Source organism: Sinohyriopsis cumingii, chromosome 2 (assembly GCF_028554795.1).
Source record: "Sinohyriopsis cumingii isolate HCF-2022 chromosome 2, ASM2855479v2, whole genome shotgun sequence".
NCBI lineage: Eukaryota > Metazoa > Mollusca > Bivalvia > Unionida > Unionidae > Sinohyriopsis > Sinohyriopsis cumingii.
Window position 1 is genome coordinate 62,884,141 of NC_142962.1, and position 23,923 is coordinate 62,908,063.

The window sequence follows — 23,923 nt, forward strand, 5'->3', positions numbered from 1 at the left end:
GATTTAAAGTTTTTTTCACTGGCACTTGCATAAAAACACTTTTAATAATGTAAAAATAATTATACTTAAAATCAGAATTTTTATGTTGGTAAAACTGTTGTAATTTTTAACCTGTACATATTATTTACAATTAAATGTCTTTTAATTCAAGGAGGACATGAAACCTGCTGACCCAGATGAGTCCAAGAAGCTTCAGGAACTCCAGCAACAAGCACAGCAGTGGCAGCAAACTCAACAAGTGTGGCAGCAGCAGCAACAACAACCAAGTGCAGTACAGTGGCAGCAGCCAGCTGCAACACAGTTGCAACAACAGCAACAGCCAGCTGCAGCACAGTGGCAGCAACCTCCACCTGGAATGGGGTGGCAACCACCTGTATCTCAGTGGCAACAGCCAAACAACCAGTGGCAGCAGTGGCAACAGCAGACACCACAGTGGGGGCAGTATGGTTACCTAGGGGGACCCCCTCAAGGTCCGCCCCCTGCTCTTTCAGGTGAAATGACTTAGGAGCCTAAAATGATTAAAAACAATTTGTTGGGTATAAAACATGATTTTAACTGTACTTTGTGATCTTCAAACTTCATATGTAAACAGACCTATAAATAGGCGATTTAATAGTGAGTTACATACATAGTTATGCCATTTCAAAGTATCTCACTTGGTACATTCAAATGCCACTTTGTCATAGCAGGAGAGACACCACATTTTGTTATTGTCTTCTCTACATGTCTGTCCAGCAATGTATCAGTCTGTCCAGTGCTTGAAGTCAGGATGTTGAGCCAAGAACCAGCAGGTTTAAATTTATGGAGTCAGAACCAAAATTTGAAGAGTAAAACTTAGTGAGTCAAAAACCTTAAACCTAAAAACCACCACTGTATTATACTGATTAAAGTATACAAAATAAAAGTTTCCATAAAATTTATTTACTGAATAATGTATGCATCTTTGTACATGATGTTATGCAAGTACTTTTCAACCTATAATTATGCAGAGATCAACAGTTCACAATAGAAATATTAATTTTTTGGTCAAGAAATCATGGAAAAATTATAATTTTCGTTTGTGCGCAAATTAGCTGAACAGCAAGAAAAGTGATTAATTTTTACAAATTCAATAAATAATGGTAGTTATTGAATCGATGGTGCTAGAAATAGCCAGCTGCATATTTAGTGAATTTCTTCAAAAACTTTTTATGTTGGACCAGCAGTCATGTTGGTGTGGCAAAATACAAACAGGTAGTGAAATTTATGGATTAAACTTTAGGAAACTACTAATAGTACTGATAGACATCTCTCAGGTGTAATCGCTTCATTTATTTCACAAACTATGATGAAGTAACCATCTTGGCATTTGATTGTTGTGTTATGTCAGAAGAATGACACAAATTCACATCATTACCAATAGTGGATGCATTTTGAGTTTTGTTTTTAAAGTTATTTGTTAATCTCTGTAATTTTTGTCTCTCAGTTCTTCAGTCAATCGGTTAATTAAATCTATTTGTCATCATCCTCATCCTCATGATTTAGTGACAGGGGTAGTGGTGGGGTGGGTGGGCAGATATTGTGATCACTTCTCTCTCTGTGTCTCTTTCGGCGTATCTGTCCATAACTCATCCTAAACACTTGATATGGGGTGGAACATTATATAGTTTTACTGAGCTATCAATTGGTGAGACATGTACAAATGATTATCAATGTGATTGGCTAGTTATCAGTAATTTGAACCTTTGAAGTTCCTTCAAATTGATGAAATAAAATACACCTTTAGTAGGAAACCATTAACTAATACCATCTTTTTGAAGTCATTGTATAGGCTTCATTGCAGTTTGAAATTTCAGCAGTGTATTGAGAGAATCCACAGTGTGTTTTTATGTTTTGAGCCAGTGATTGAAGTAGATCCCATTTGCTGCTGAATTTACAGTCTCATATGACACATTTGCATGCAGTATATGTTTATTTTGGATATATACAAGTCAGGGACTCTCAATGTGAAATTTGTCTGCAGTTTTAATTTTACAGTAGAAAAATAGAGGCAGCAATCTTTATTTATCTTTGTATATTTTCTTTGTCATGGTCATTCTTTTGATATACAATAAACACTTGGTGTAAAATTGACATGGATAAATTATTTTAATTAACATGAAAGTAATGTCAGGCTATCTTGGTTCAGTTCCAGAGTTTTTCTTGGTTTTGATCGCACTTTTAACACTTTATTGGTTATACCTTTATAAGGAAATGGGAGCAAAGTGGCTTTCCCCAAAACACACTGAGAAATTTCTGAGTGAAAGAGGTTCATCACTTTCAAAGGTATCATTGCTTTTAACCTTTTATTACAGATAATTATCAGATGTCTTGTGATATTTATGTTTTGTTTTTTTTGTACTTCATGCTTAAATTTTTTGCAAGGATTGTTCTTGCTAAAGATTTGAGTAATTCTTCATTTTTTTGCACTTTTAAAACTTAGTTTTTAACTGGAATCATAACTATTATTGTGTTTAGATACTGCTGAATAATAGTACAGACAGAATGATTGATCAGTATTACACGTATGCTTAGTGGACATCCACAAGTTTATTACATGTTTCCCATGTGATGGTCATCTGAAGAGTAGTGTAATTTTTGGGAGTCCCATGGAGAGGGTTAAAAGTCTAACCTTCCTGCCAAAAGTTATGTTTGTTATTATTTTCAGATGAAAGTTTGTATGAGTATTGGTAGCAAGGCAAAACATAGTATATGTCACAGATTTAAATTTATGAACCCTGGATTGTAGAATGGAGGTGGCAAGTGATAGGGGATGTAATATAAAGTGTGTGCATATGCCATGATGAAATGTGGACACTTCTTGGTGTTTACTTTTGATTTATATTTATCATAATTGTTTTTAAAATGGACCATTAATTAAAAATATAAACCTTGTTCATTCTAATCAGTTTTCATTCATTTAATTTTCAGTACTTAGAGCTGCTACAGTGACAAAAGATGCTTGCAAATAAGTTTTTGTAAATTTTTTTTTGTAGATCCCACAAGAGCTATGCATGATATAATGCAGGAGGAGAGGGAGTTTGAGAATCAGTATGCTCAGTGGAAGCAACAGTACATAGACTGGCAAGAAGAAAACAAGAGTATGTACATACATGTAGTGTGTACTCAGACTGATTTAAATATAGGGATTCAAATAGAGAGCGGTGTTTACTGTAAATCAGTGTTATTGTAGTTTGCTTGTCATGTTTTGGCTGTGTTTTTTTAAAGATGGTAAATAGTGTGTTATCCCAGTCATCCTTGGGTACATTTATATATCTGCATAATACATTTCATCTCCAGCATCATTATAAATGAATCACCTCAAAAGTTTGGGATTGTTTGGATTGTCATTGTATAATTCATAAACAAGACAGGATTTAGAAATTTTGATCTGACCTAGGAGGGTGGAGTAAATATAATATTGTGGACATAGACACAGGGAGTTGGTGTGATAAGACTAGAACGGAATATAGCTTTGACCATGGTTGGACCTTGAGAGTGGAATCACAGGTTTATCACAGTTTTTGGTGCTTTGTCCCTCTAAACTTTATCCCTTCTTGTATAAAAAAAAACATTCTTCCTTGTTGATCCTTGGTCCATGCCTGTTACATGAGTATAGGTGGAATAAAAGAGCTTATAATGTTTACCTTGGGTTAAGATCCTAGTCAAGAACATTTAAAGTTTTTGTTAAAAGTTATTCACACTCTCATTCACATCCTTTACCTCAAACAATAAATATCATCAACGCCAACATTAAATTCACACAATCAGTACGAAACCTAGGTGTTACTCTGGACAGTACTCTCACATTGCACCAACGTTATGAACATATGCAAGGCTGCATATCTTGAGCTGAGACGCATCAGCTCAATTCGCAAATATCTTTCAGTTGATGCCACTAAAACACTTGTGTGTTCATTAGTACTTTCAAGACTGGACTATTGTAGCTCAATTCTGTCTGGTTCATCTCAATATCTACTCCAGAAACTTCAAAAAGTTCAAAACACAGCTGCTCGGATCATACTTAAAGTACCACAATCAGAGCACACCTCCCCGCTGCTCTGTACCCTACACTGGCTACCCATTCGATCCAGAATCAAACACAAAATTTGTTCTCTGTGCTACATTTCACTGTCGGACTCTAGTCCAACATACCTATCTGACCTCACCCATATGTACACACCAGCAAGATACTTATGCTCCTCTTCTGACAATCGTATACTCATTATTCCCACTATGAAAACAAAGTCATATGGACAGCATTCTTTTGCATACCAGGGCCCAGCAACGTGGAATGAATTGCCCACTGAACTTAGACACAAAGACACAGTGATCACATTCAAGAGGGCTCTCAAAACTCACTTATTTCGACTGCAAGAACAAACTTAAAGACCTAATAATGTTTCCTACCTGAAATATTCTCAGCATGTTTTTTATTTTTTAATGTTTTTCTTATTTCATATTGTTTGTTTTTGTAATAATGTTATTATGTTTCTTATCTTATAGGTGTTGTCTAATGTTGTAAAGCGCTTAGAGCTTCTAAACATTAGGCGCTATACAAAGTCCTCATTATTATTATTATTATTATTATTATTATTATTATACATAACTTCCATATCTGTGTTGGCACTTGTGATCACGAAAATGTGAAAGGCAATAAAAGTTATATTTCAGTTAAAACAATAAAATTTGACGATTTGAAATATTCAGAATTTGTTTAGTAGCCTGACAAATTACTGTGCAGTGCAAATGTACTGGTTTGTTGGATTTAGTTAATTGATATAACATTAGCTAACAAACACCAGTGCCATGTGTATTTTCTGATAGTGAGATGAAGCAACAGCTTTTTAATTTTTGGCAGTAGTTTCCTAAGGGTTGATTGAAGTTTTTTATTTGCATATATTCCTAAACCCTCTGATATATTCTCATAATACTCGGCATGAATTTTTATGAAGCAGGGACGATTTATTCCGCTACATTTTCTCTTGTAATGTTTACCTTGTGTTAAGATCCTAGTCAAGAACATTTGAAGTTTTTGTTAAAAGTTATTTCATTGGCTAACAGTTCCCTAATGCCCCAAAAAGATTCTCATCATGCTTGGCATGAATCATTAGGAAGCTAAGAAAATGTATGCTACTATAAGCTTAACTCCATCTCACATGATTTTGGATTCAAGGTCACAGTCATATAAAATAAATTTGTGTTGGTTCCATGATCAGTTTGTTTACCCCTTTGACCTGGAGTCAAGGTCACAATATTTGCATTTTAGTTTTGGTTCAAGTTTTTTGATTTGTGTAAAACAACTTAGTGGATTTTCTTCTTGGGATAAATCTAATAAATGTAAGACAATTCATTCTGCTATGGGCACTTCTGCCTCCTTGATTTTGTGGTCAAAGGTTACATACAAAGACAATATACATGGACTGTTTCATTAAAGGTTTTAAATTTGCTTGTATTTCTTAAACCCCTTCTGGTTTATATTCAAACCTGGTTAAAACATTATGAAGCTCATTCATTCTGTGACATGGATTCTCACCCCTTTGTTGTGGTCAAGGTCACCATCAAAGAAAATTTGTGGTAAGGTTCAGTCTGAATGTAATGAGATCTGAACTGTCCTATGTGAAGATCTGACAGTGACCACTTAGGGGTGTTGTTTTGGTGACCTTTGAATTAGCCATTGGATATACAGCTTTCAAAAATTTGAAAATGAATCAAATGGTTCAGCACACATTGATGCTCTTCTGCGCTACAACTCAGTCTCCCAAATATAAGGTATAAGACTTCATTTGATTGGCCAATAAAATTAGTGACTATGGTAATAACAAAGGTCACCAACACATGACCCCTAAGTGGTCACTGTCAGATCTTAACATACGATAGTTGAAATCTGATTTTAATCAGATTGTGGTAAGGTTTTGGTTGAAGGTTTTCATTAGTCCAAGTTTCCTCTGGCCCATTCACCCCATTTTGATATTTTGACATTAAGTTGGGATGTAGGGTCAGAGACCATTCCCTATCAAAAAGTTGGAATTCTCTGACACCATTTGGTGTCAGCATGGGGTAGCCGCTTACTAGCCAGCCCAGCAAACATGAACGACCTTTCATTGAGATATACCTGCATGAAATTGATAGGAATATGATTTATTTTCTCAGAAATTGCTATCATAGCATTCTTTATGTCTTTAATGCACTAACAGATGAGACGAAAGTACATCGTTGCTGAAATTTGACCTGGATCTGGCCATTTGCATTCCTAGTCTGGTGACTACACAACTCTCACAAACTATATGTCAAGATAAAAAACATAATATTATTACAAAAACAAACACCATGAAATTAGAAAAACATTAAAAAATAAAAAAACATGCTGAGAATATTTCAGGTAGGAAACATTATTAGGTCTTTAAGTTTGTTCTTGCAGTCGAAATAAGTGAATTTTGAGAGCCCTCTTGAATGTGATCACTGTGTCTTTGTGTCTAAGTTCAGTGGGCAATTCATTCCACATTGCTGGGCCCTGGTATGCAAAAGAACGCTGTCCATATGACTTTGTTTTCATAGTTGGAATAATGAGTATAGAATTGTCAGAAGAGGAGCGTAAGTATCTTGCTGGTGTGTACACATGGTTGAGGTCGGATAGGTATGTTGGACTAAAGTCTGACAGTGAAACATAGCACTGAGAACAAATTTTGTGTTTGATTCTGGATCGAATGGATAGCCAGCGTAGGGTACAGAGCAGCGGGGAGGTGTACTCTGATTGTGGTACTCTAAGTATGATCCGAGCAGCTGTGTTTTGAACTTTTTGAAGTATCTGGAGTAGATATTGAAATGAACCAGACAGAATTGAGTTACAATAGTCCAGTCTTGAAAGTACTAATGAACACACAAGTGTTTTAGTGGCATCAACTGAAAGATATTTGCGAATTGAGCTGATGCATCGCAGCTCAATATGTAGAAGATTACATTGGTCCTTTGTTCAAACAGATATTTCCTGATTCCAAAGTTGCTGAAAATATGCATTTGCAAGAACAAAATTGTCTAATATTTTTAGATGTTTCGCAGAAGATACTTCACTTAAAATTGCAGAAGCCATGAAAATTGGGCTGTTTAGTCTTGCAACAGACAGGAGTAGTGATTATGATGACAAAACATTGTACCCAGTCTATGTAAGAGACTTTGACAATGAAAAGGGCAAAGTCAGAGTGCTTTTCTTTCATTGCCAGAGATAACAGTAGATTCCACTGGAGAAAACAAATTTTTATTTGCTTGATAATGCTTTGAATAAATGTAAGTTGGCAGAACTGTAAGGGGTTTTCAGCTGATGCTGGATCAGCGATGACTGGAATTCATAAAGGAGTTGCATTCTATTTTTTGAAAAATGTCTCCATAATTGTTCATATCAGGTTGTCACTGTCATATGATGCACCATGCTGCAGGAAAGGCTGCTGATAAATTAGAAGTATCAAGTTGGCACTCTACCTGACAATGTACTTCGTGCAGACAGAGTTGATTTTTTTCATCTTATTCCCCAGCCAAAAGACCCAATAACTGGAAGATATAAATTTCCTCTTCTTTGTCAGGTTATGAAAGTAATATTGGTTCTTTACTATTTTAATGCTGACTGTGAGAGATTGTTCAGCATTGCTAACAACAGTAAAACTGAATTCAGATCCAGGCTTTGTAACCCAGCACCTAGTGTTCTACTGGTGTGCAAAACATTTATATTCTCAGCTGGTACAAAGTGTTTTGAAATGCAATATGAGTCTGTTCCTTTTTAAAGCTCAAAGTGTTATATATGAAAACTTTAAGCAGTAATTGGTGTTAAATGTCCAGAGGGATAAATAAATCATTTTGTACATGTGCTCGTTGAGTTGTTATGTTATATGTGGATTACTCTTTTTTTCTGCTCAGATTACTCTTCTTGTCCACTTGGATTACACTTTTTCCTCACCAGGGGTTGGCATGTATGTATCTTACCTTAAATTATGAAAATTGATTAGAGGAATCATCATTATAAGTATTTTTACACTTACTGCTAAAATGGTTTGTGTAATCTATATTTCATAGTTTACTGTCTTTTTTGAAAATTTTGCATGTAAAGTTTATTACTGACTGCTGTTTGACTCGTGAATTTGCTAATTGGATTCATATCTGTTTGTTCTACACTCTTAAGAGTGAAAGTTTATTGTGGCTGCATTTTGTTGTTTACTAACATAGGTTTGGTATTTTTATTTAGCTCATCATAAAACTGCAGTCTTCGCAAACATTTGTAAATTTGTGCATGGTAATAAAGAAAGTTATGCTATTTAATTGAAACAATTAGAAAATCAACCTTTTTCCCAATCTTTACAGTAACTAATGGCTATTTATATGTGATCTGTTGACAGTATGCAATAAGGTGAAACAATTCACTGATCTATTAATGCATCAGTACTTTAACTGTAATGATACACATCGATACAGGAGAGGAGATTCGATAGAAAACAATACTTACTGCAGTCTTGAGTAATTATTATTAGTTTGCCTTGTTATTCTTTAAATTTAGAATTATTCTGAAATGGCATTTGCAGTCACAAGCACTCGTTATTAGTAAAAACAAAAAAAGGCTATTGCGAATACTCGCTCACCATCTACAAATTAATACAAAGTGACATGGATTGTTATCTGCCATCCCTCCTCCATTTCCTGCTAATTATCTTAATCCAGCAGCATGTATAATGAAGTACTTTACTCGTCATTTAATCACCACTGTTTTGTGAAGTTTCTGCGTTGAATTGTATCAGTGAAATATGTTACAATCAACTCTTATTGGTGGTAAATTGCCTGTTCTGTTCTAGGTTAAACAATAACCACCAATCAGAAACGAATGTAGCTTGTTCCCTGTGTGCCAGACAGGAAGTATTGGCAAAGTAACAGAGAAACTTCATGCAAAAGCCATTACTTGATAAGTGATACGCAAAAACTCCCACAAATTTTTTGCATCCAAAAATGCACTCTGCAAAGTTTACAATTTTTATTCAACTGTTTTTGTTAAGACGTCTGTTTTTCGGGTTGGCAACTCTTTACACATCTGTGTTCTGCAAGCATGACAAATGGTTGTTTAACTAAATTTGATTGGCACTGGAATAACCATCATGGTATGGTTGGAACCTTCTCTCAAGGAAGTTTAACAAATGCATGTTTAAAATATGTGCTACCTAAAAAACCTAAAATGTCTGATTCCCAGAGTGATTCATTTTATATTATGATTTTGCTTGCCAAATACTAGCTGATGATAGTATTGATGACATTGATTTTTAAAGTTATGAAGTATATCAGATTACTGGAGCTGGGAGAGTATTAAATCGATTTAGCTCTGCGCATCATTTGCTATAAAACCATATATCCATATCAGGGTTAAGATAAATTGAATAAATAAGGATGAAAAAATGAAATAAAAAGTAAAGATATTTATTTGAATACCTCTGTCTGCAGAAGCAGACAATGGCATTGACTGACTAAAAACTCTAATGCAGCATTATGGAACAGATAAGAAATCGACAGTAACCTACTGATTCAAGAAACTAACTATATTTACCGGTATATGTGATATTTTGGAATGGGTTCAGTTGTGAGCAACATCCATACATAAGCCCTGATCCCATCTGTATGCATGATCTGGTTTCTGCATTCATTGGCCGATCTCGCCTGTAGTCATGGTTTGTTTACTGCATTCGGTGGACGATCCCATCTCCAGTTGTGGTGAATGTGTTAGATACAATGTCTCTGATTGGTTACAAATGTTTTTTTCTCCAAGAATCAGCCCAATATTAAACCACGCAAAAATGATTTTACTTTCCTTTGTGCAAATTTGAATTCTTCAGAAACCAGCAGTTACTAATTGAGAGCAGTTTCACTGCATGTGTTCTGTTCATGAAAAATCATAAATGATGGTAGACATAAGAGTGATTTATGATGACAATGAGAGTGAAAATGAGGAGTTTCATGGGTTTGATCTTGAAAATATTGAGCAAGCAATGGAAAGATATGTTTAGCAGTTGGATATTTTGTGAGATTTAGATTCGGACGTAGAAGTTTCTGAGATTGAATCGTCAGAAGAAGAGGATGCTGATAGCGATGATCATAGAGTTCTCATGGATCTATCAGATTGGAGCGATCATCTTTGGCCCGTCCAAATCGATGATTTTAGTGGACCGAATCCCGGACCTACAGTGAACATGGACAAGGAAGAAAGAGAAATTGATTTTTTTCATTTGTTATCTACAGAGATGAAACCAATGCATATGCCCAAAAATGCATCTTGGTATCACGAAACAAAATGTGGAATCCAACAACACCAGATGAGATAAAAGCTCTGATTGGGGCTCATGTTGTTATGGGATTCCTTCCAGCATCAGCCCTAGATATGTATTGGTATAAGGACAAACTTTTCCATCCTTCCTGCGTTGAACTGAAATTTAGTTGTACAAGATTAGAAAAATTGCAGAAATATTTTCATGTGACTGACACCAGCAACAACCCACCTCGAAGAACACCTGGTCACGACAAACTGGCCCACATTTGACCAATATGGGAGCATATTTGCAACACCTGCACTAGCAAATACAACCCACATTGTGAGGTGTCCATTGACGAAGCAGTGATTTGATTTTCAGGACAACTGGGCTTTAAGCAGTATGTGCCTTTAAAACTGACCAAGAGAGGCATCAAAGTATGGGTTCAAGTGGATCCTCATAATGGATATGTTGGTGACTTAAAGGTTAATACTGGAAGGACTGTCAACAATCCAGAATTGAATCTTGGACAAAGGGTTGTTCTTGATTTGATGGAACCTTTGCTTCGTCTTGGACACCATGTCTACTCTGACAGTTTGTTTTACCTCTCCAGACCTATTTCTTCAGCTTTGACAAAAAAGGTATGTATGGCTGCGGAACAGTTCGATCAGATCGAAAGAGTCTTCCATGTGGATTACAAAAAGTAAAGCTGAAGGAGCCGGGCCAAAGCATAATTAAACAGAAAGGAGACATGAGAGTTACAGTTTGGCGTGACAAGAAGAATATCGCTATACTGTGTACCAAATGTGACAGTGAGGCCACTGCTATTAGGCAGAAGCAGACGGGTGGTTTCATCAAGGATATTCCATGTCCACTCCCAGTCAAACTGTACAACATGTACATGAATGGAGTAGACATGCAGATCAAGTGCATACAACTTAACAGCAATGTCAACATTGGCCAGTGGTCGATCTGAACCAACAACTGGATGTGAACAATGCCAAGTAAATTTATGTGTAAAATGTTTCAAACCGTACCACAGATTCAATTTTCCTGGTTTATTTCAGTGAAATTAAGGGCTGATTATATGATATTTCAAAAAATGTTGCACATAATTTTGTAAATAGTGTATAAATAAGTTGTGAAAGACTTAGACAAATAGGAAAAAAATACATCACTGTGCGGACAAATTCATTTGGAATAATTGGTGAAAATTTCATGGATTTTTTTGGATATAAGAAGAGAAATTAAGGTAAGAGTGAATACATGTACGTGATCTTTACAAAATTTTCCAAACAAGTAAAAACTCTATGGGGCACAGCTAGACAAAGCTTAGTGATGCTGGGGCATAGCAGCAGTGATACTGATAACAGTGCTGGGGCTGAATGAGTTAACACATTAACCCCTGACAACAAGTTAACGTGGCAGGAGGTAATAGCCTACTGCTGAGCTCAGTAGCGTCAAGGTCATGCATGATGCACTAAAGTGGGTGGTATTATAGAAAGGTACACAGATGTAGCACTACAATGATACCAGATAATCTGGAAGTTCTAGTTGCAATGCAAAATACAGAGGGAAAACCCGCGTTTTTGGACCCAAATTTTTTTCCGCCCAAAATTTGTGCATGGATGGAATCCGATTTTGTGTCAAGCTTTTAGACTTTTTGGTCTCAGATCTAAGGCAGACCAGTATGAACTGCAAACAGACAGATGAACTTTTGCAAAAAGTAGGATAAGATGGGCATTTGGAATAAAGAATGGTCTCGATACAAAAATAATGGCTCCGTTTGGCAAAAAAAATATATAAAAATCCAACTTTTACCCTTCTGCTCATGCGTGAGCCAAATAGCCAATGAAAAACGATGTTTCTAACAAAACTAGGCAGTATGTTATTAAAAGATCACCTGGGATTTGGTGTATTCGGATCTATTCAGAAATAAGTTTCAAAATGTGTTTCCTACTCAATTTTCAGGTGAAAATGACAAAAACCTCTTGGGGTTAATGTGCTAAGGTTATTGCTGGATGTAGTGTATGACAATACTGTGAATGCAACATGTTTCATTTGTCATTGAATCACCAAGAAAACTTTGTATCATGAGCATCCAGGGATGTGCATTGCATTGTTCCATTGTACCATTTTGTTTTGCTCCTGAAAGCAGCAAAAGACAGAATCTTTTGAATACAACTTGTTTTGCAGCTGCTTTATAGATCATTCATCTTATGGTCTAAAGATGCATGCATTGACAAATCTTTGTGTTCTAATGATTATTGTAGGAGTTATTGCCCTTTTTAACTTACGCTGAAGGCAGAATATGACAGAATGTTATGAATAAGAGAGAAACTTGTGAATGCAAATACTTAGTACATATTATGGTCTTAGACTTACCTCCATCAGTAGGATATGGAAATGGTAAAGGGCATATTTACATGAGAAAATTGCACACCATTCTTCATTATACCTTGAGAATCATTGACAATTAAATACCACAAATCTAACAGTTGAATTATTCTGACATTTTCAGTGGCAACAGTTTATGTTAAATCAATGATACTTGTAGTTTCATTTATGTAGTCTCATCCATGAACAAGTTTAATGAACTTAAACCTCAGTATTGCTGGTGCAGAGAAGTCCTTGATGCTATCCTGTAAATAAAGTTCCTTACCATTTCTTAAGGAATAAAGTAAAGTGATGTGATTCATACTGCTTAAGAAAATATCATGTTCCACTTCATTCAAAAGTATTTTTAAAATCTACTCAAAGCACTGATCTCCTTTAACTTGGATAGCTTTAAAGCCTGTTACATGTATACTATTGTAATTGGGTAATTTCTGTTTAATTTCAGATCATCCTAATAGAGAACAGTTTGATCAGTACCTGCAGCAGTGGAAGATGTATGAAACCCAGATGGAGGATAAAAAGGCTGATATAATGCATCGGAAAAGAGAGGCAGAACAAGCAATTACAAACCAGGGGCATCAAGGTTCACCATTAGGTGTCCAGGGCCCAAGGTTAGGAGGCCCAAGATTTGAAGCTCCTAGATTTGAAGGTCCAAGAGGCCCTGGCCCTCAAGGATCAAGACCTTTGATAGATGCAGGTCCTAGACCTCCAATGGAAAGAAGTCAGATACCTCCTTTTGAAGGAGGACCAAGGCCTCCAATGCCAGGCACATTAGGAGACCAACCACAAGCAGTAAGCCCTCATGTGCCTCCTTTTGAAGGAAGCTCAAGGCCACCAATGCCAAGCTTAGGAGACCAACCACAAGCTGGAGGCCCTAGGATGCTTTCATTTGAAGGAGAAACAAGGCCACCTCAGATGCCTCCTTTTGAAGGAGGACCAAGGCCACAGATGCCAGGATTATTAGGAGAGCAGTCACAAGCAGGAGGTACTCAGATGCCTTCTTTTGAAGGAGGATCAAGGCCACCAATGCCAGGCTTAGGAGACCAACCACAAGTGGGAGGCCCTAGGATACCACGTCTTGAAGGAGAAATAAGGCCACCTCAGATTCCTCATTTTGAAGGAGGATCAAGAGCACCAATGCCAGGCTTTTTAGGAGACCAGTCTCAAGTGGGAGGTCCTCAAAAGCCTTTTGAAGGCGGTTCAAGGCCACCAATGCCAGGCTTAGTTGGAGACCACTCGCAAGTGGGAGGTCCTAGGGTGTCTCATTTTGAAGGAGGATCAAGACCACCAGCGCCAGGCATATTAGGAGACCAGTCAAAAGTGGGAGGTTCTCAGATGCCTCATTTTGAAGGAGGGTCAAGGCCACCAAGACCAGGCTTAGTGGGAGACCAAACACAAATGGGAGGCCCAAGGATGCCACATTTTGAAGGAGGATCAAGACCACCAATGCCAGGCTTGCTAGGAGACACACCACAAGTTGGAGGCCAGCAGAAGCCTCCTTTTGAAGGAGGATCAAGGCAGCCAATGCCAGGCTTAGTAGGAGACCAACCACAAGTGGGTGGCCCTAGGATGCCACATTTTGAAGGAGCATCAAGGCCGTCAATGCCAAGCTTATTAAGAGACCAGCCACAAATGGGTGGCCCTAGGATGCCTCATTTTGAAGGAGGATCAAGGCCACCAAGGTCAAGCATATTAGGAAAGAAACCACAAATTGGAGGCCCAGGAGGGCCTAGATTTGGTGGTTCCCCATCTGAGGGGCCCTTCCATGCAGGAGAAGAAGGCCAGGATAGCACTGAAATGGGAGAAGAGGACATGATTTTCGAAGATCAAGAGGAGCAAGGTAGTGAACCGTTTTTTGATGAAATGGCTGAAAAGGAAATTATGGGAGATCTCAAAATTGTTACAGAAATTGGATATGGACCAGGCCAATTCAGGCCAAAGAATGCTTCAGATATTAATAAGATGTATAGAGCCAAAAAGAGGCTAGAAGAGGAATTTGGTACATCACATCCAGATGAAATTCGGGCTAGAATGGAGAAGATGAAATGTCGAAGACCTCCAGGGGATAATATGGGACCAAGGGAACCTTTTGGTGGACAAAGCATGAATCAGAATCCTCCACTTCTTGGTGGTCCACAGGGACCAAATATGGATGGCCCCAGAGGACCAAGATTTGGTGGACCTCCCCAAGAGGGTCCTGGATTCCGACAGAGGGGACCAAGACCTGATGGAATTAGTTCTCGAATGGATAACCCCAGACCAGATGATGCAAGACAAAGATTCCCAGGCAACCGACTTGGTGGACTCCCTAACAGATTTAGTGGTCCTCAGGGACCAAGGTTTGAAGCTCCATCTAATGTCAGTGCAAGATTTGGTGGTCCAAGATTTAGTCAAGAAGGTATGCATGGACCTAGACCAGGTGGTAGAGGGGCTGGAGCAAGGGGTCCTGTTCCCCTGATGGAACTTAGTTTTGACAAACCTCCAATGCAGTTGAAGGAGGAGGAAGAAGTTGATGAAGACTATGGTGAAGAGAAGGAAGAGGAATGGAATGAGGAGTGGAATGAGGAACAGTAAGTAAATTCAACTGTGGTAGGTGATTGGCATGGGGATTTATTGCTGAAGTATTATAAGAATCATAAGGCAGGAAAGAAAGTTTTAAATTTGAATTGAATTTATTTTATATTAATCCTACGATTCCTGCTAACAACTCATATAACACAATTTTAACAACTCAGATGTTGAGATGGCTGAAACATGAAAAAACAGGAGAAACCATCAAACTTTGGTTGGTGACTGCTTTAATGCCCTTGAATGTGCTTAATTGGAATAGATTCTAGGACAGCAGAGGTACTTGGCAAGCACATTGCTAATGCTGTTACTATCTAGACATGCAGTAAATAAAAATAAGGGTATGCTTTGTACTGTTATGGATGATAATAATTATGATACAAGGTAGTTTACTCGATGGCTTATACCTAAATAGACATCAAGAGTACTTTTATATGTAATACCCTAAAATAAGTCAAAAGGCCATCAAAAGCTTATTTTCAGACCTTGACTTGTTCTCATTGAAATTCAAATGGCATGAAAAGGAAGTTGGTTTTTTTTGTGGTTTGAAAGAAATCCTGATTAACACCCTTTTCTTTATCAAAATAGTTTCATCTCGTCTAATGCATAGATACAATTAAAAGTCATATAATACTGAATGTACAGCTGGGTTGTGGTTCTGTTCGCAGCATATTGCAAATTTGCTAGTAGAAAATGTACAAAGTTATGTAATTGGTGCCATTTGGACAATCAGGATTTCAGTTGCTCATTGCTAATGTCAGTATGTCCATTCTCTTTTACCAAATATGGTTTGTATTACTAATCATAGTATCAGACTAAATCAAGGGTCTCAATTCAAACCACCCTGAGGGCCATATGAGGGCATTTTCTATGGCCCAAGGGCCGCACCACCTTTGTTATTTCTGATGACACCTTGTGACACCAATCATTTTGTGGGCCACAGGATAAGGCTTGACAGGCTGCAGGCCACCCATGAGCCACTGGCCACCCATGGGCCACTGGCAACGTGTTTGAGACCTCAGATCTAAATGATCTTATTGAATTTAGTAACAAAGTATAGATCTTTATGTAAATGAGTCGACCTGATTGTAGTTACTGTTCTGCTGATGGCAACATTTGAAACAATAGTAGCAAATGCATTTAAAATGAGATGACCATAATAATTATTCAAATGATATTTCACTTGTTAATATAAAATTCTCTAGTGACGTGAAGATAATGTGGGCAGATATTATACAGATTATTCAGAGCAGTATGATTACGATAGTACAAAGTACCATAAATAACAATATCTCTGAGTTCTAACTGGTCTTGTGTAGATTGGTAAGTACTTCAAGCCTCCATACTATCAGTATACTAAGTACTTTTATCTATACATTTTATTTGAGGATTGGTAAGTACTTCAAGCCTCTGTACCATCAGTATTCTAAATACTTTTATCTATACATTTTATTTGAGGATTGGTAAGTACTTCAAGCCTCTGTACCATCAGTATACTAAGTACTTTTATCTATACATTTTATTTGAGGATTGGTAAGTACTTCAAGCCTCTGTACCATCAGTATTCTAAATACTTTTATCTATACATTTTATTTGAGGATTGGTAAGTACTTCAAGCCTCTGTACCATCAGTATTCTAAATACTTTTATCTATACATTTTATTTGAGGATCCTGACCACTATGGTGGCCTTGTGGTTAGATTGTCTGCCTCGGATGCAGGTGGTTGCAGGTTTGAACACTGGCCAAGTCATACCAAAAACATAAAAATGGTACTAACAGCTGCCTCACAAGGCACTCAGCATTAAGAGGTCAGTGTTAGGACTGGCTGGCCTGGTGTCAGGATAATGTGACTGGTTGAGACATGCTGCATGTCTGCGGCATGATGTCCCAGTGCTAGACATCACTATAAACTGCCACACTGCAGACATCATAGTGGTATGTCTGATTTTTTTTTAAAGCTATGTTAAAAATCCAAATCACACACTTACACACATATTTGAGGATCAATTATCTATTAGCCTCTGTCAGGTTTTACAGCATTGCAGATGGAGCATGCACCAAAGATATATTGCTGAAATGACTGTGGAAGAAAAGGTAGGATGAGATGGATTTAGAAGGCATTGTTTTCAGGGAGTAGCACCCATTAGATTTTAATGAAGTTAATCAATATAACATTTAAAATAGTCTGGATTACTCGTCATTATCAATATGCAATTAATATTAAGCTTATTCTGACCATCCCCATCCCGTTATACTATTTTTTGTACAATAACCCTGACAGTAAAAATGAAGGCTTTTCAAAGTTTGTAAATTTTCTTAATTTCTCAGAATATTTTCATATACTGTAATGAAGTTTTGTATCCAGAATGCTCTAAATTATTTAATGATTCAGTTTTGCTGAACATTAATTGGTCTACATAGGGTAGTTGGTAAGTATGCCTGGGTACTCCAGTACCTGGCCATTGATAATAACCCGTTAATAAAATGATCCATAGGGTACCTGTTTATTGTATATACTCACTTGTAAGTTGACCTTTTGTTACTAAAAATTTTATTCATGCAGAGTAGGGGTCAACTTATAAGTGTGACATACAAAAAAAATTGATAAATCTGGGAGTAATGTTGAAAACTCTGGATGTCTGCAGTAGACAAAAATACTTTCAATTCAAATAATTTGACATTTTTGTGCCTCTATTCCCATTCAGAAATGAAATGTGTTTATGGTATGCACAGTGTTTATCCTTTGCATGACAGTATTCATTACACAATACTTGTATTGACAGTTATTTGGATTTTAATAATTTGAAAGCAATATGAGTAAATTAAATACAAACCACTGCAAAGTGAAGTGTCTGTCAGTGTTGTTTACCATTGGTATTTGTTATTAAGTGTATCACTTCACAGGGCTTTCCTTATCAGGTGGTTTACCTGGCTACTTTTAATTTACACCTGGCTACTTTAAAACAAAAAGTTATATCCCCATTGCCCCCCCCCCCTTTGGCAACTCACCCTCCAACATTAAATCTAATGGAAGGTCCTGGCTTCTAAGTAATTGCTTCCATTTTCATGCAAATACTAACAACCTGTATTTGTATTATAAGCCATTATTTGCTGTATAATGCTTTGTTTGATGGAATAGAAGTTTTAATTTTTGTATTTTCCTTTTCATAAGTCAGGTTTAATTCTGAAGTGATATTTCCCAAGTTTTCTGCCAGTGCATGTGGCCTCAAAACCCTTGGCTTGTAAAGCATCACTTACTTTGTTTTCAAGTTGACAAACCTTTTGATTGAGCTGCAAATTTAATATATGTACTTGTTCAGTCTCAAGAAGAGGTCTGCCTCTTCTAATGAATGCTTATTCAGATTCGTATACATTTAAGACAACTTGCCTTTGATCAAGTAGCTGGGTAACCATTCATAGAATCAATGGGTACCCAGTAGATGTTTACTAAATTTTGGCAGCCATATTAGTACAGTAATGAATGGAAAATTTTCTGCTTTGTCGAATACATTACTTGATCATGTTTACTCTTAAGATTTTAATCCCACTATCCCAGAATCCATATAAAGACAATTTTTGTCTTTCCCTTCTGACTACAGTCCAGTCTCTGCAGAACTTTAATAGAGCATGTCATTTTGCATTAAAAAAAAGCACAAATTGGGCCATGAAACTTATTATCATTGTCAGGTACAAGATTTGAGACAATGTCAATGATTAACTCAGTGCATTGTAAGTTGACTTATTCACACCTTTTTAAAACTGTAGAATTCTTTATTTCTGACAGTCCAATAATTCTCACATCATCTGTTTTTTATTTATTTTCAAAGCATCACATCAGATATAATGTTAACTGAGCTTAATCAAAACCCCCAGCTGTGTTAACTCGTAGGTTGAAGAGTGGCTGTCTGTACACCAAAATATATGGGGACTATTATCACTTGATCAGCCAGTAGGTAACAGAAGTAGAGATCGGATGCCCAAATTTCCTCCTCTTAACTATTCAGCTAATACAAATGTGACCAGTTAATGCAGCGGGGATTGGGAAAAATTCATAATTAATATTTGAGTAGACGATGCATGGAGACCACCAAAGAAAGACCAAAATATCAAAATAGTTCAAAATTAGGTACCAAACAGAGTATCGTCTTTACCATTCTGCAAATCATCACCATGCTTTGGCTGGCAAACTGGTGGCATTTGCACCATAGAGGGGCTGGTAGATACTACTTTTTGACGTTTGAACAGCCAATGAATGAAGACCACCCGTGGAAAAACTGGGACATGAGTGATTTACAATCAGATACCATTTCAAAATTCAAGTGATACTTTTGGGGATCATGTATTTAGACAATACAAAAAAATAATTTCAGAAGTCTTGCATATTCTGCACATTTAAAATAGGTTAATTGAATTCTTTTGCAATATGTTTACACTTTTACTTTATTCAAAGAAGTCTGAACAAACTAACATTTTGACCTGATGAGAGGCACACTTTATTGATCTTCTCTTGAACAGTGTAAATTTGTCATGCTCTTTAAACATGAAAAGTAATCATCTGAGGTATTGACAATAAAATTCCCAATGACAGCCTCTTTCGTTTAAATAAATAACAAACAACAAAAACAACAGAAAATAATGAATTTAAATTTAAATGCAAGCTATGTAATGACCCAGCTATCATTAGAAACATTTTTTTTTACATCCTTTGGTAACTGTTTAAGTATTTCCTGATTGCCAGGTTTACTGCCTTTATCATTCACACCAGGCCAAAAAGATGTTTTTGTCATGAAAGTTTTTCATAATTCTGGTTATGTTTTAAAGAATTTTCACCCATGTAAATTTAATAAATAATAGCTAAAATATGCATCAGTGCTTTACTTTTTTATCTTTGACATTTTTAGGCACTCTTCCTAGTTAAAATTTTTTTTTACAAATTATATATATACACTTACAAAAACTGAAATCTGGAAAAGTTTATCAGTGGAAAGAATATTAATACTGTACAAGACATTACAGTGTCATCAAGAAAAAAGAATGATTATTCCCGCCAGTGGGCATGAACTCATGACCTTGTGTTCCATAGTCAATGATTGGGTGTGCACATGCGCATGCATACATGTTTATCCACTCAGCCACAGTAAGCTGCTGTAAAACAGTACACCACATATGGAAGCATGCCAAATACTAATCCGAGAAATTGATTTTGCATGTTCATTATTTTTGTCTAAATAGCCAGACACGCCAACATTCACAAACAGGAAACTGCATCAGAATTGTTATAAGAATTAGATCTGTGCTGAGAAAGCTTGCCAGTAGCTTCCTATGGGTCGTTTATATTTTACTGTGTTTGCCCAGGTTCTTCCTCCACCATTTTTACTGGTTGCCATGTTTAGCCTATCTTGTGCTGAAAAATGGCATTAAACCCTACAACAACATCTTATTATGATTTTTATATTTTATAAAATGGGCACTGCTTTGATTTATGCAGAACATCAATTGAAGTAAAGTCCGTATTAGGAAGAGCCCATTTAAGATTCTAAGGGAGGTTGGTAAATGCTTGATAACAGTTGTCTTGTTCTGATCTGTATTGTAAAAGAGGGACATTGTGCCATCCTTTTTGTCATACTTGATGAATGAAAGAACAAAAAACATACCAGTCAGAAAGAACAATAGAGCCCCATAAATGAAATGGTCAGTCCTGACAGTACACATGTAATCAGATTTGTAATAATCCATAGTTGTGTACATATATATTCAGCCCTGTGACTGAACCATTTCTACCTAAGGACTTAATGCATGCTTTTCCGTTTTATTGTTTGCTTGTTTTAAAAAGAAACAGTTGTCATCTGGAATTTGATTGTCCATACCTCAGAGGATTACTTTTCATATTTAAACAGTAGGATAAATTTATACTGTTCGAGAAAAGCTCAAGATGGTGTGCCTCTCGTGAAGTCTGTGTGCAAGTTCATATTTCTTTGAATAAAGTAAAAGCTTAAACTTATTGCAAAAGAAGTTGATCAACTTCTTCTAGATTAAAAAAATGTCCAGTAATAATAATATTGCAAGGCATTGCCATTCTCTTAACACATTAACCCCTGGAGCTTTTTGTCATTTTTGCCTGAAAATCCAGTAGGAAACACATTTTGAAAGCTATTTCTGAATAGACTCGAAAATACCAAATCCCCAGTCATCTTTCAATAACATACTGCCTAGTTGTGTTAGAAACATCGTTTTTCATTGGCTATTTGACTCCCACATGAGCAGAAGGGTAAAAGTTGGCCCTTTTTTTTGTTGCTAAATGGAGCCATTATTTTTCTATGGAGACCACTCTTTATTCCAAATGCCCATCTTATCCTACTTTTTACAAAGGCTCATCTGTCTGTTTGCAGTTCATACCAGTTTGCCTTAGATCTGAGACCAAAAAGTCTAAAATCAGGACACAAAATCGGATTCCGACCACAGGCTAATTTTGGGTTATAAAAAAGTCGGGTCCAAAAAATGAGGTTTTTCTATCTGTATTTTGCAGTACAACTAGATATTCCAGATTATTTGGTATCATTATAGAACTACATCTATCTACCTTTCTATAATACCACCCACTTTAGTGTGTCATGCATGACCATGACGCCACAGAGCTTGGAAGTAGGCTACTACCTCCTGCCCCGTAAAGTCGTCGCTAGGGGTTAATGTGTTAATATTATCTAAAATTTTATATGGAATTACATTATCTACATTAGAACTAGGAAATGTTTATAATAAGCTGATAATGATGTGAATAAATCAGTGCCACACTATCTCTCTCCGCGAGCCTTTAAAGAGTTTGCTTGCAGGGTTCATAAACAGTAAGGTCATTCACACCGACTCTGTGAGAAAGCAGGTGTGCAGAGCAATTCTCTGAGCCGTTGTGGCAAATGAGCCATCGTGGCAAATCGATCAGGATGCACAGAGAGATGGTGGAGGGATTTTTCTTAATCCTCTCCACTCACTTTCCACCACCACAGTGCCACTTGGATTTTCAAAAAAAATCATTTCAGCTGTATTGTTTGTCAATTATACATTTGGCCAGTAAAATAACTGAGGTGCTGAGTATGCTCAGATTTTCTCCAGTCTGAAGAGACTTTCTGGGTCCCACTCTCATTTTGATCTTCTGCTCCCAGTTTCTTCTATGGTTTGGGAGCTTGTGCAGAATTTTTCTTGTGGCAAAGAGTCCTCTTGGCAGCAGAAGGTCTATTACCCCCCTTTGTTTTTGTCACAGGACTCTGTCTCCAGTAATCTAGTTGATATCAATGCTTTGCCCAATAAGCCCCCACCCCTGGACTTTTGTGCATATTGGCTGCGACTAAAGAACATCTTCCAATCAACCAAAGACAAAAATTGGTACTAACAGTTGCCTTGCTTGTCACTCAGCATTAAGAGTTTAGTGTTAGGACAGGTTGGCCTTATGTCAGGATAATGTGACTGGGTGGGACATAATGCTACATGTCTGCGGCATGATGCCCCAGTGCTAGACATCACTATAAACAGCCACACTGCAGACATCATAGTGATATGACTAAAAATTGTTCAAGCTACATTACAAGTCCAAATCACACACACACACACACTTACTGAAAATTGGTCAGATTTAATGAAAACTTTTTAAATCCATGTATTCCAAATTGGCAATGGCAGTACTTGATATTTTGTTGGAACTTGCTGAAAATTGGTCAGACTTAAGGAAAACTACTATCAACTGCCTTACTTCAAAGGTCTTGTTAGGGTTGGCAGGGTTTTTGTCCATGGAAAAGGGTTTGTTTATGTTTTAGTATGATTAGATTTTTCTGTGCCAACCAGGGTTACAGTCTAAAAATCAGTTACTTTCAGTAGCTCCTGTTCTTACTGAGATTCCCAATTTTAGTCATGTATATTGCTTGTGATGATCAAGATAGGCACCGTTGCTTAGTTAGGGCCCTAATGTTTTATTTGGCTTCCTCTGAAGGGACAAGAAAGTTTCAGAATCATTCCTTTCAACCTCTTAAATGTTCCTCATATAATTTGGCAGCCACCATTTCTAGGTGGATTGTCCTCACTATAAAGAAAACCTGTCAGTCCAAGAGCAAGAGGGTCTTTTTTTCATGATATTAGTTCAAAAACAGTATCTTGGACCTACTTGAATCAATCTTCTCTCAGTGATATGAGAGCTGCCCTCTGATGATCTTTTCATCTTTTTACCTTTAATTTTTGTTTCACTTCATAGCATGTGGCCAGACCACCTACTAGCTTACAATAGTGAATACATCTGTGGTAAGGGTAAATGCATTTGTTTTGCTTGTTATTTTAGTTTTTGTTTAATGCCATCAGTCTCCCTTCAAACTGATAAATTCTTAATGGACTCCTTTATGCTGGAGGTTCATCATCATGATATTAGCTGGATCATTCATTCAGCAACACACTAGCTCTACATTTGACCGTGAAGTTAAGTTTACACATTTTTAAAGCAATACTGTGATCATGAACTTGGCATGCAGGTCCCAGTCTTGTTTCAGCAGTGCTCATTCCTGAACTCAGTTTTCGTTTTAGAAACAAACTGTAATTGTAAGGATTGTGAAAGATACAATATGTTCTATTTGACCAAAATTGAGATTTTCATAAAACTTTGCTCAATTTCATAGGGACACCACATTGTATA

The 23,923-nt window shown here is 36.8% G+C and overlaps 1 protein-coding gene across 3 annotated transcripts in view; it reads left to right on the top strand.

The window, feature by feature from the left end:
* The window catches only part of LOC149805040 (uncharacterized), a 123,074-nt gene that overhangs the window by 16,832 nt on the left and 82,319 nt on the right, over positions 1-23,923 (top strand). For all 3 annotated transcript variants that reach the window (XM_089946800.1, XM_089946792.1, XM_089946806.1), the window contains exons 2-4: positions 152-491; positions 3,015-3,119; positions 13,132-15,256. In XM_089946800.1, the coding sequence (XP_089802926.1) occupies positions 152-491; positions 3,015-3,119; positions 13,132-15,256 (2,570 nt within the window). The remainder of the gene's footprint in view (positions 1-151; positions 492-3,014; positions 3,120-13,131; positions 15,257-23,923) is intronic.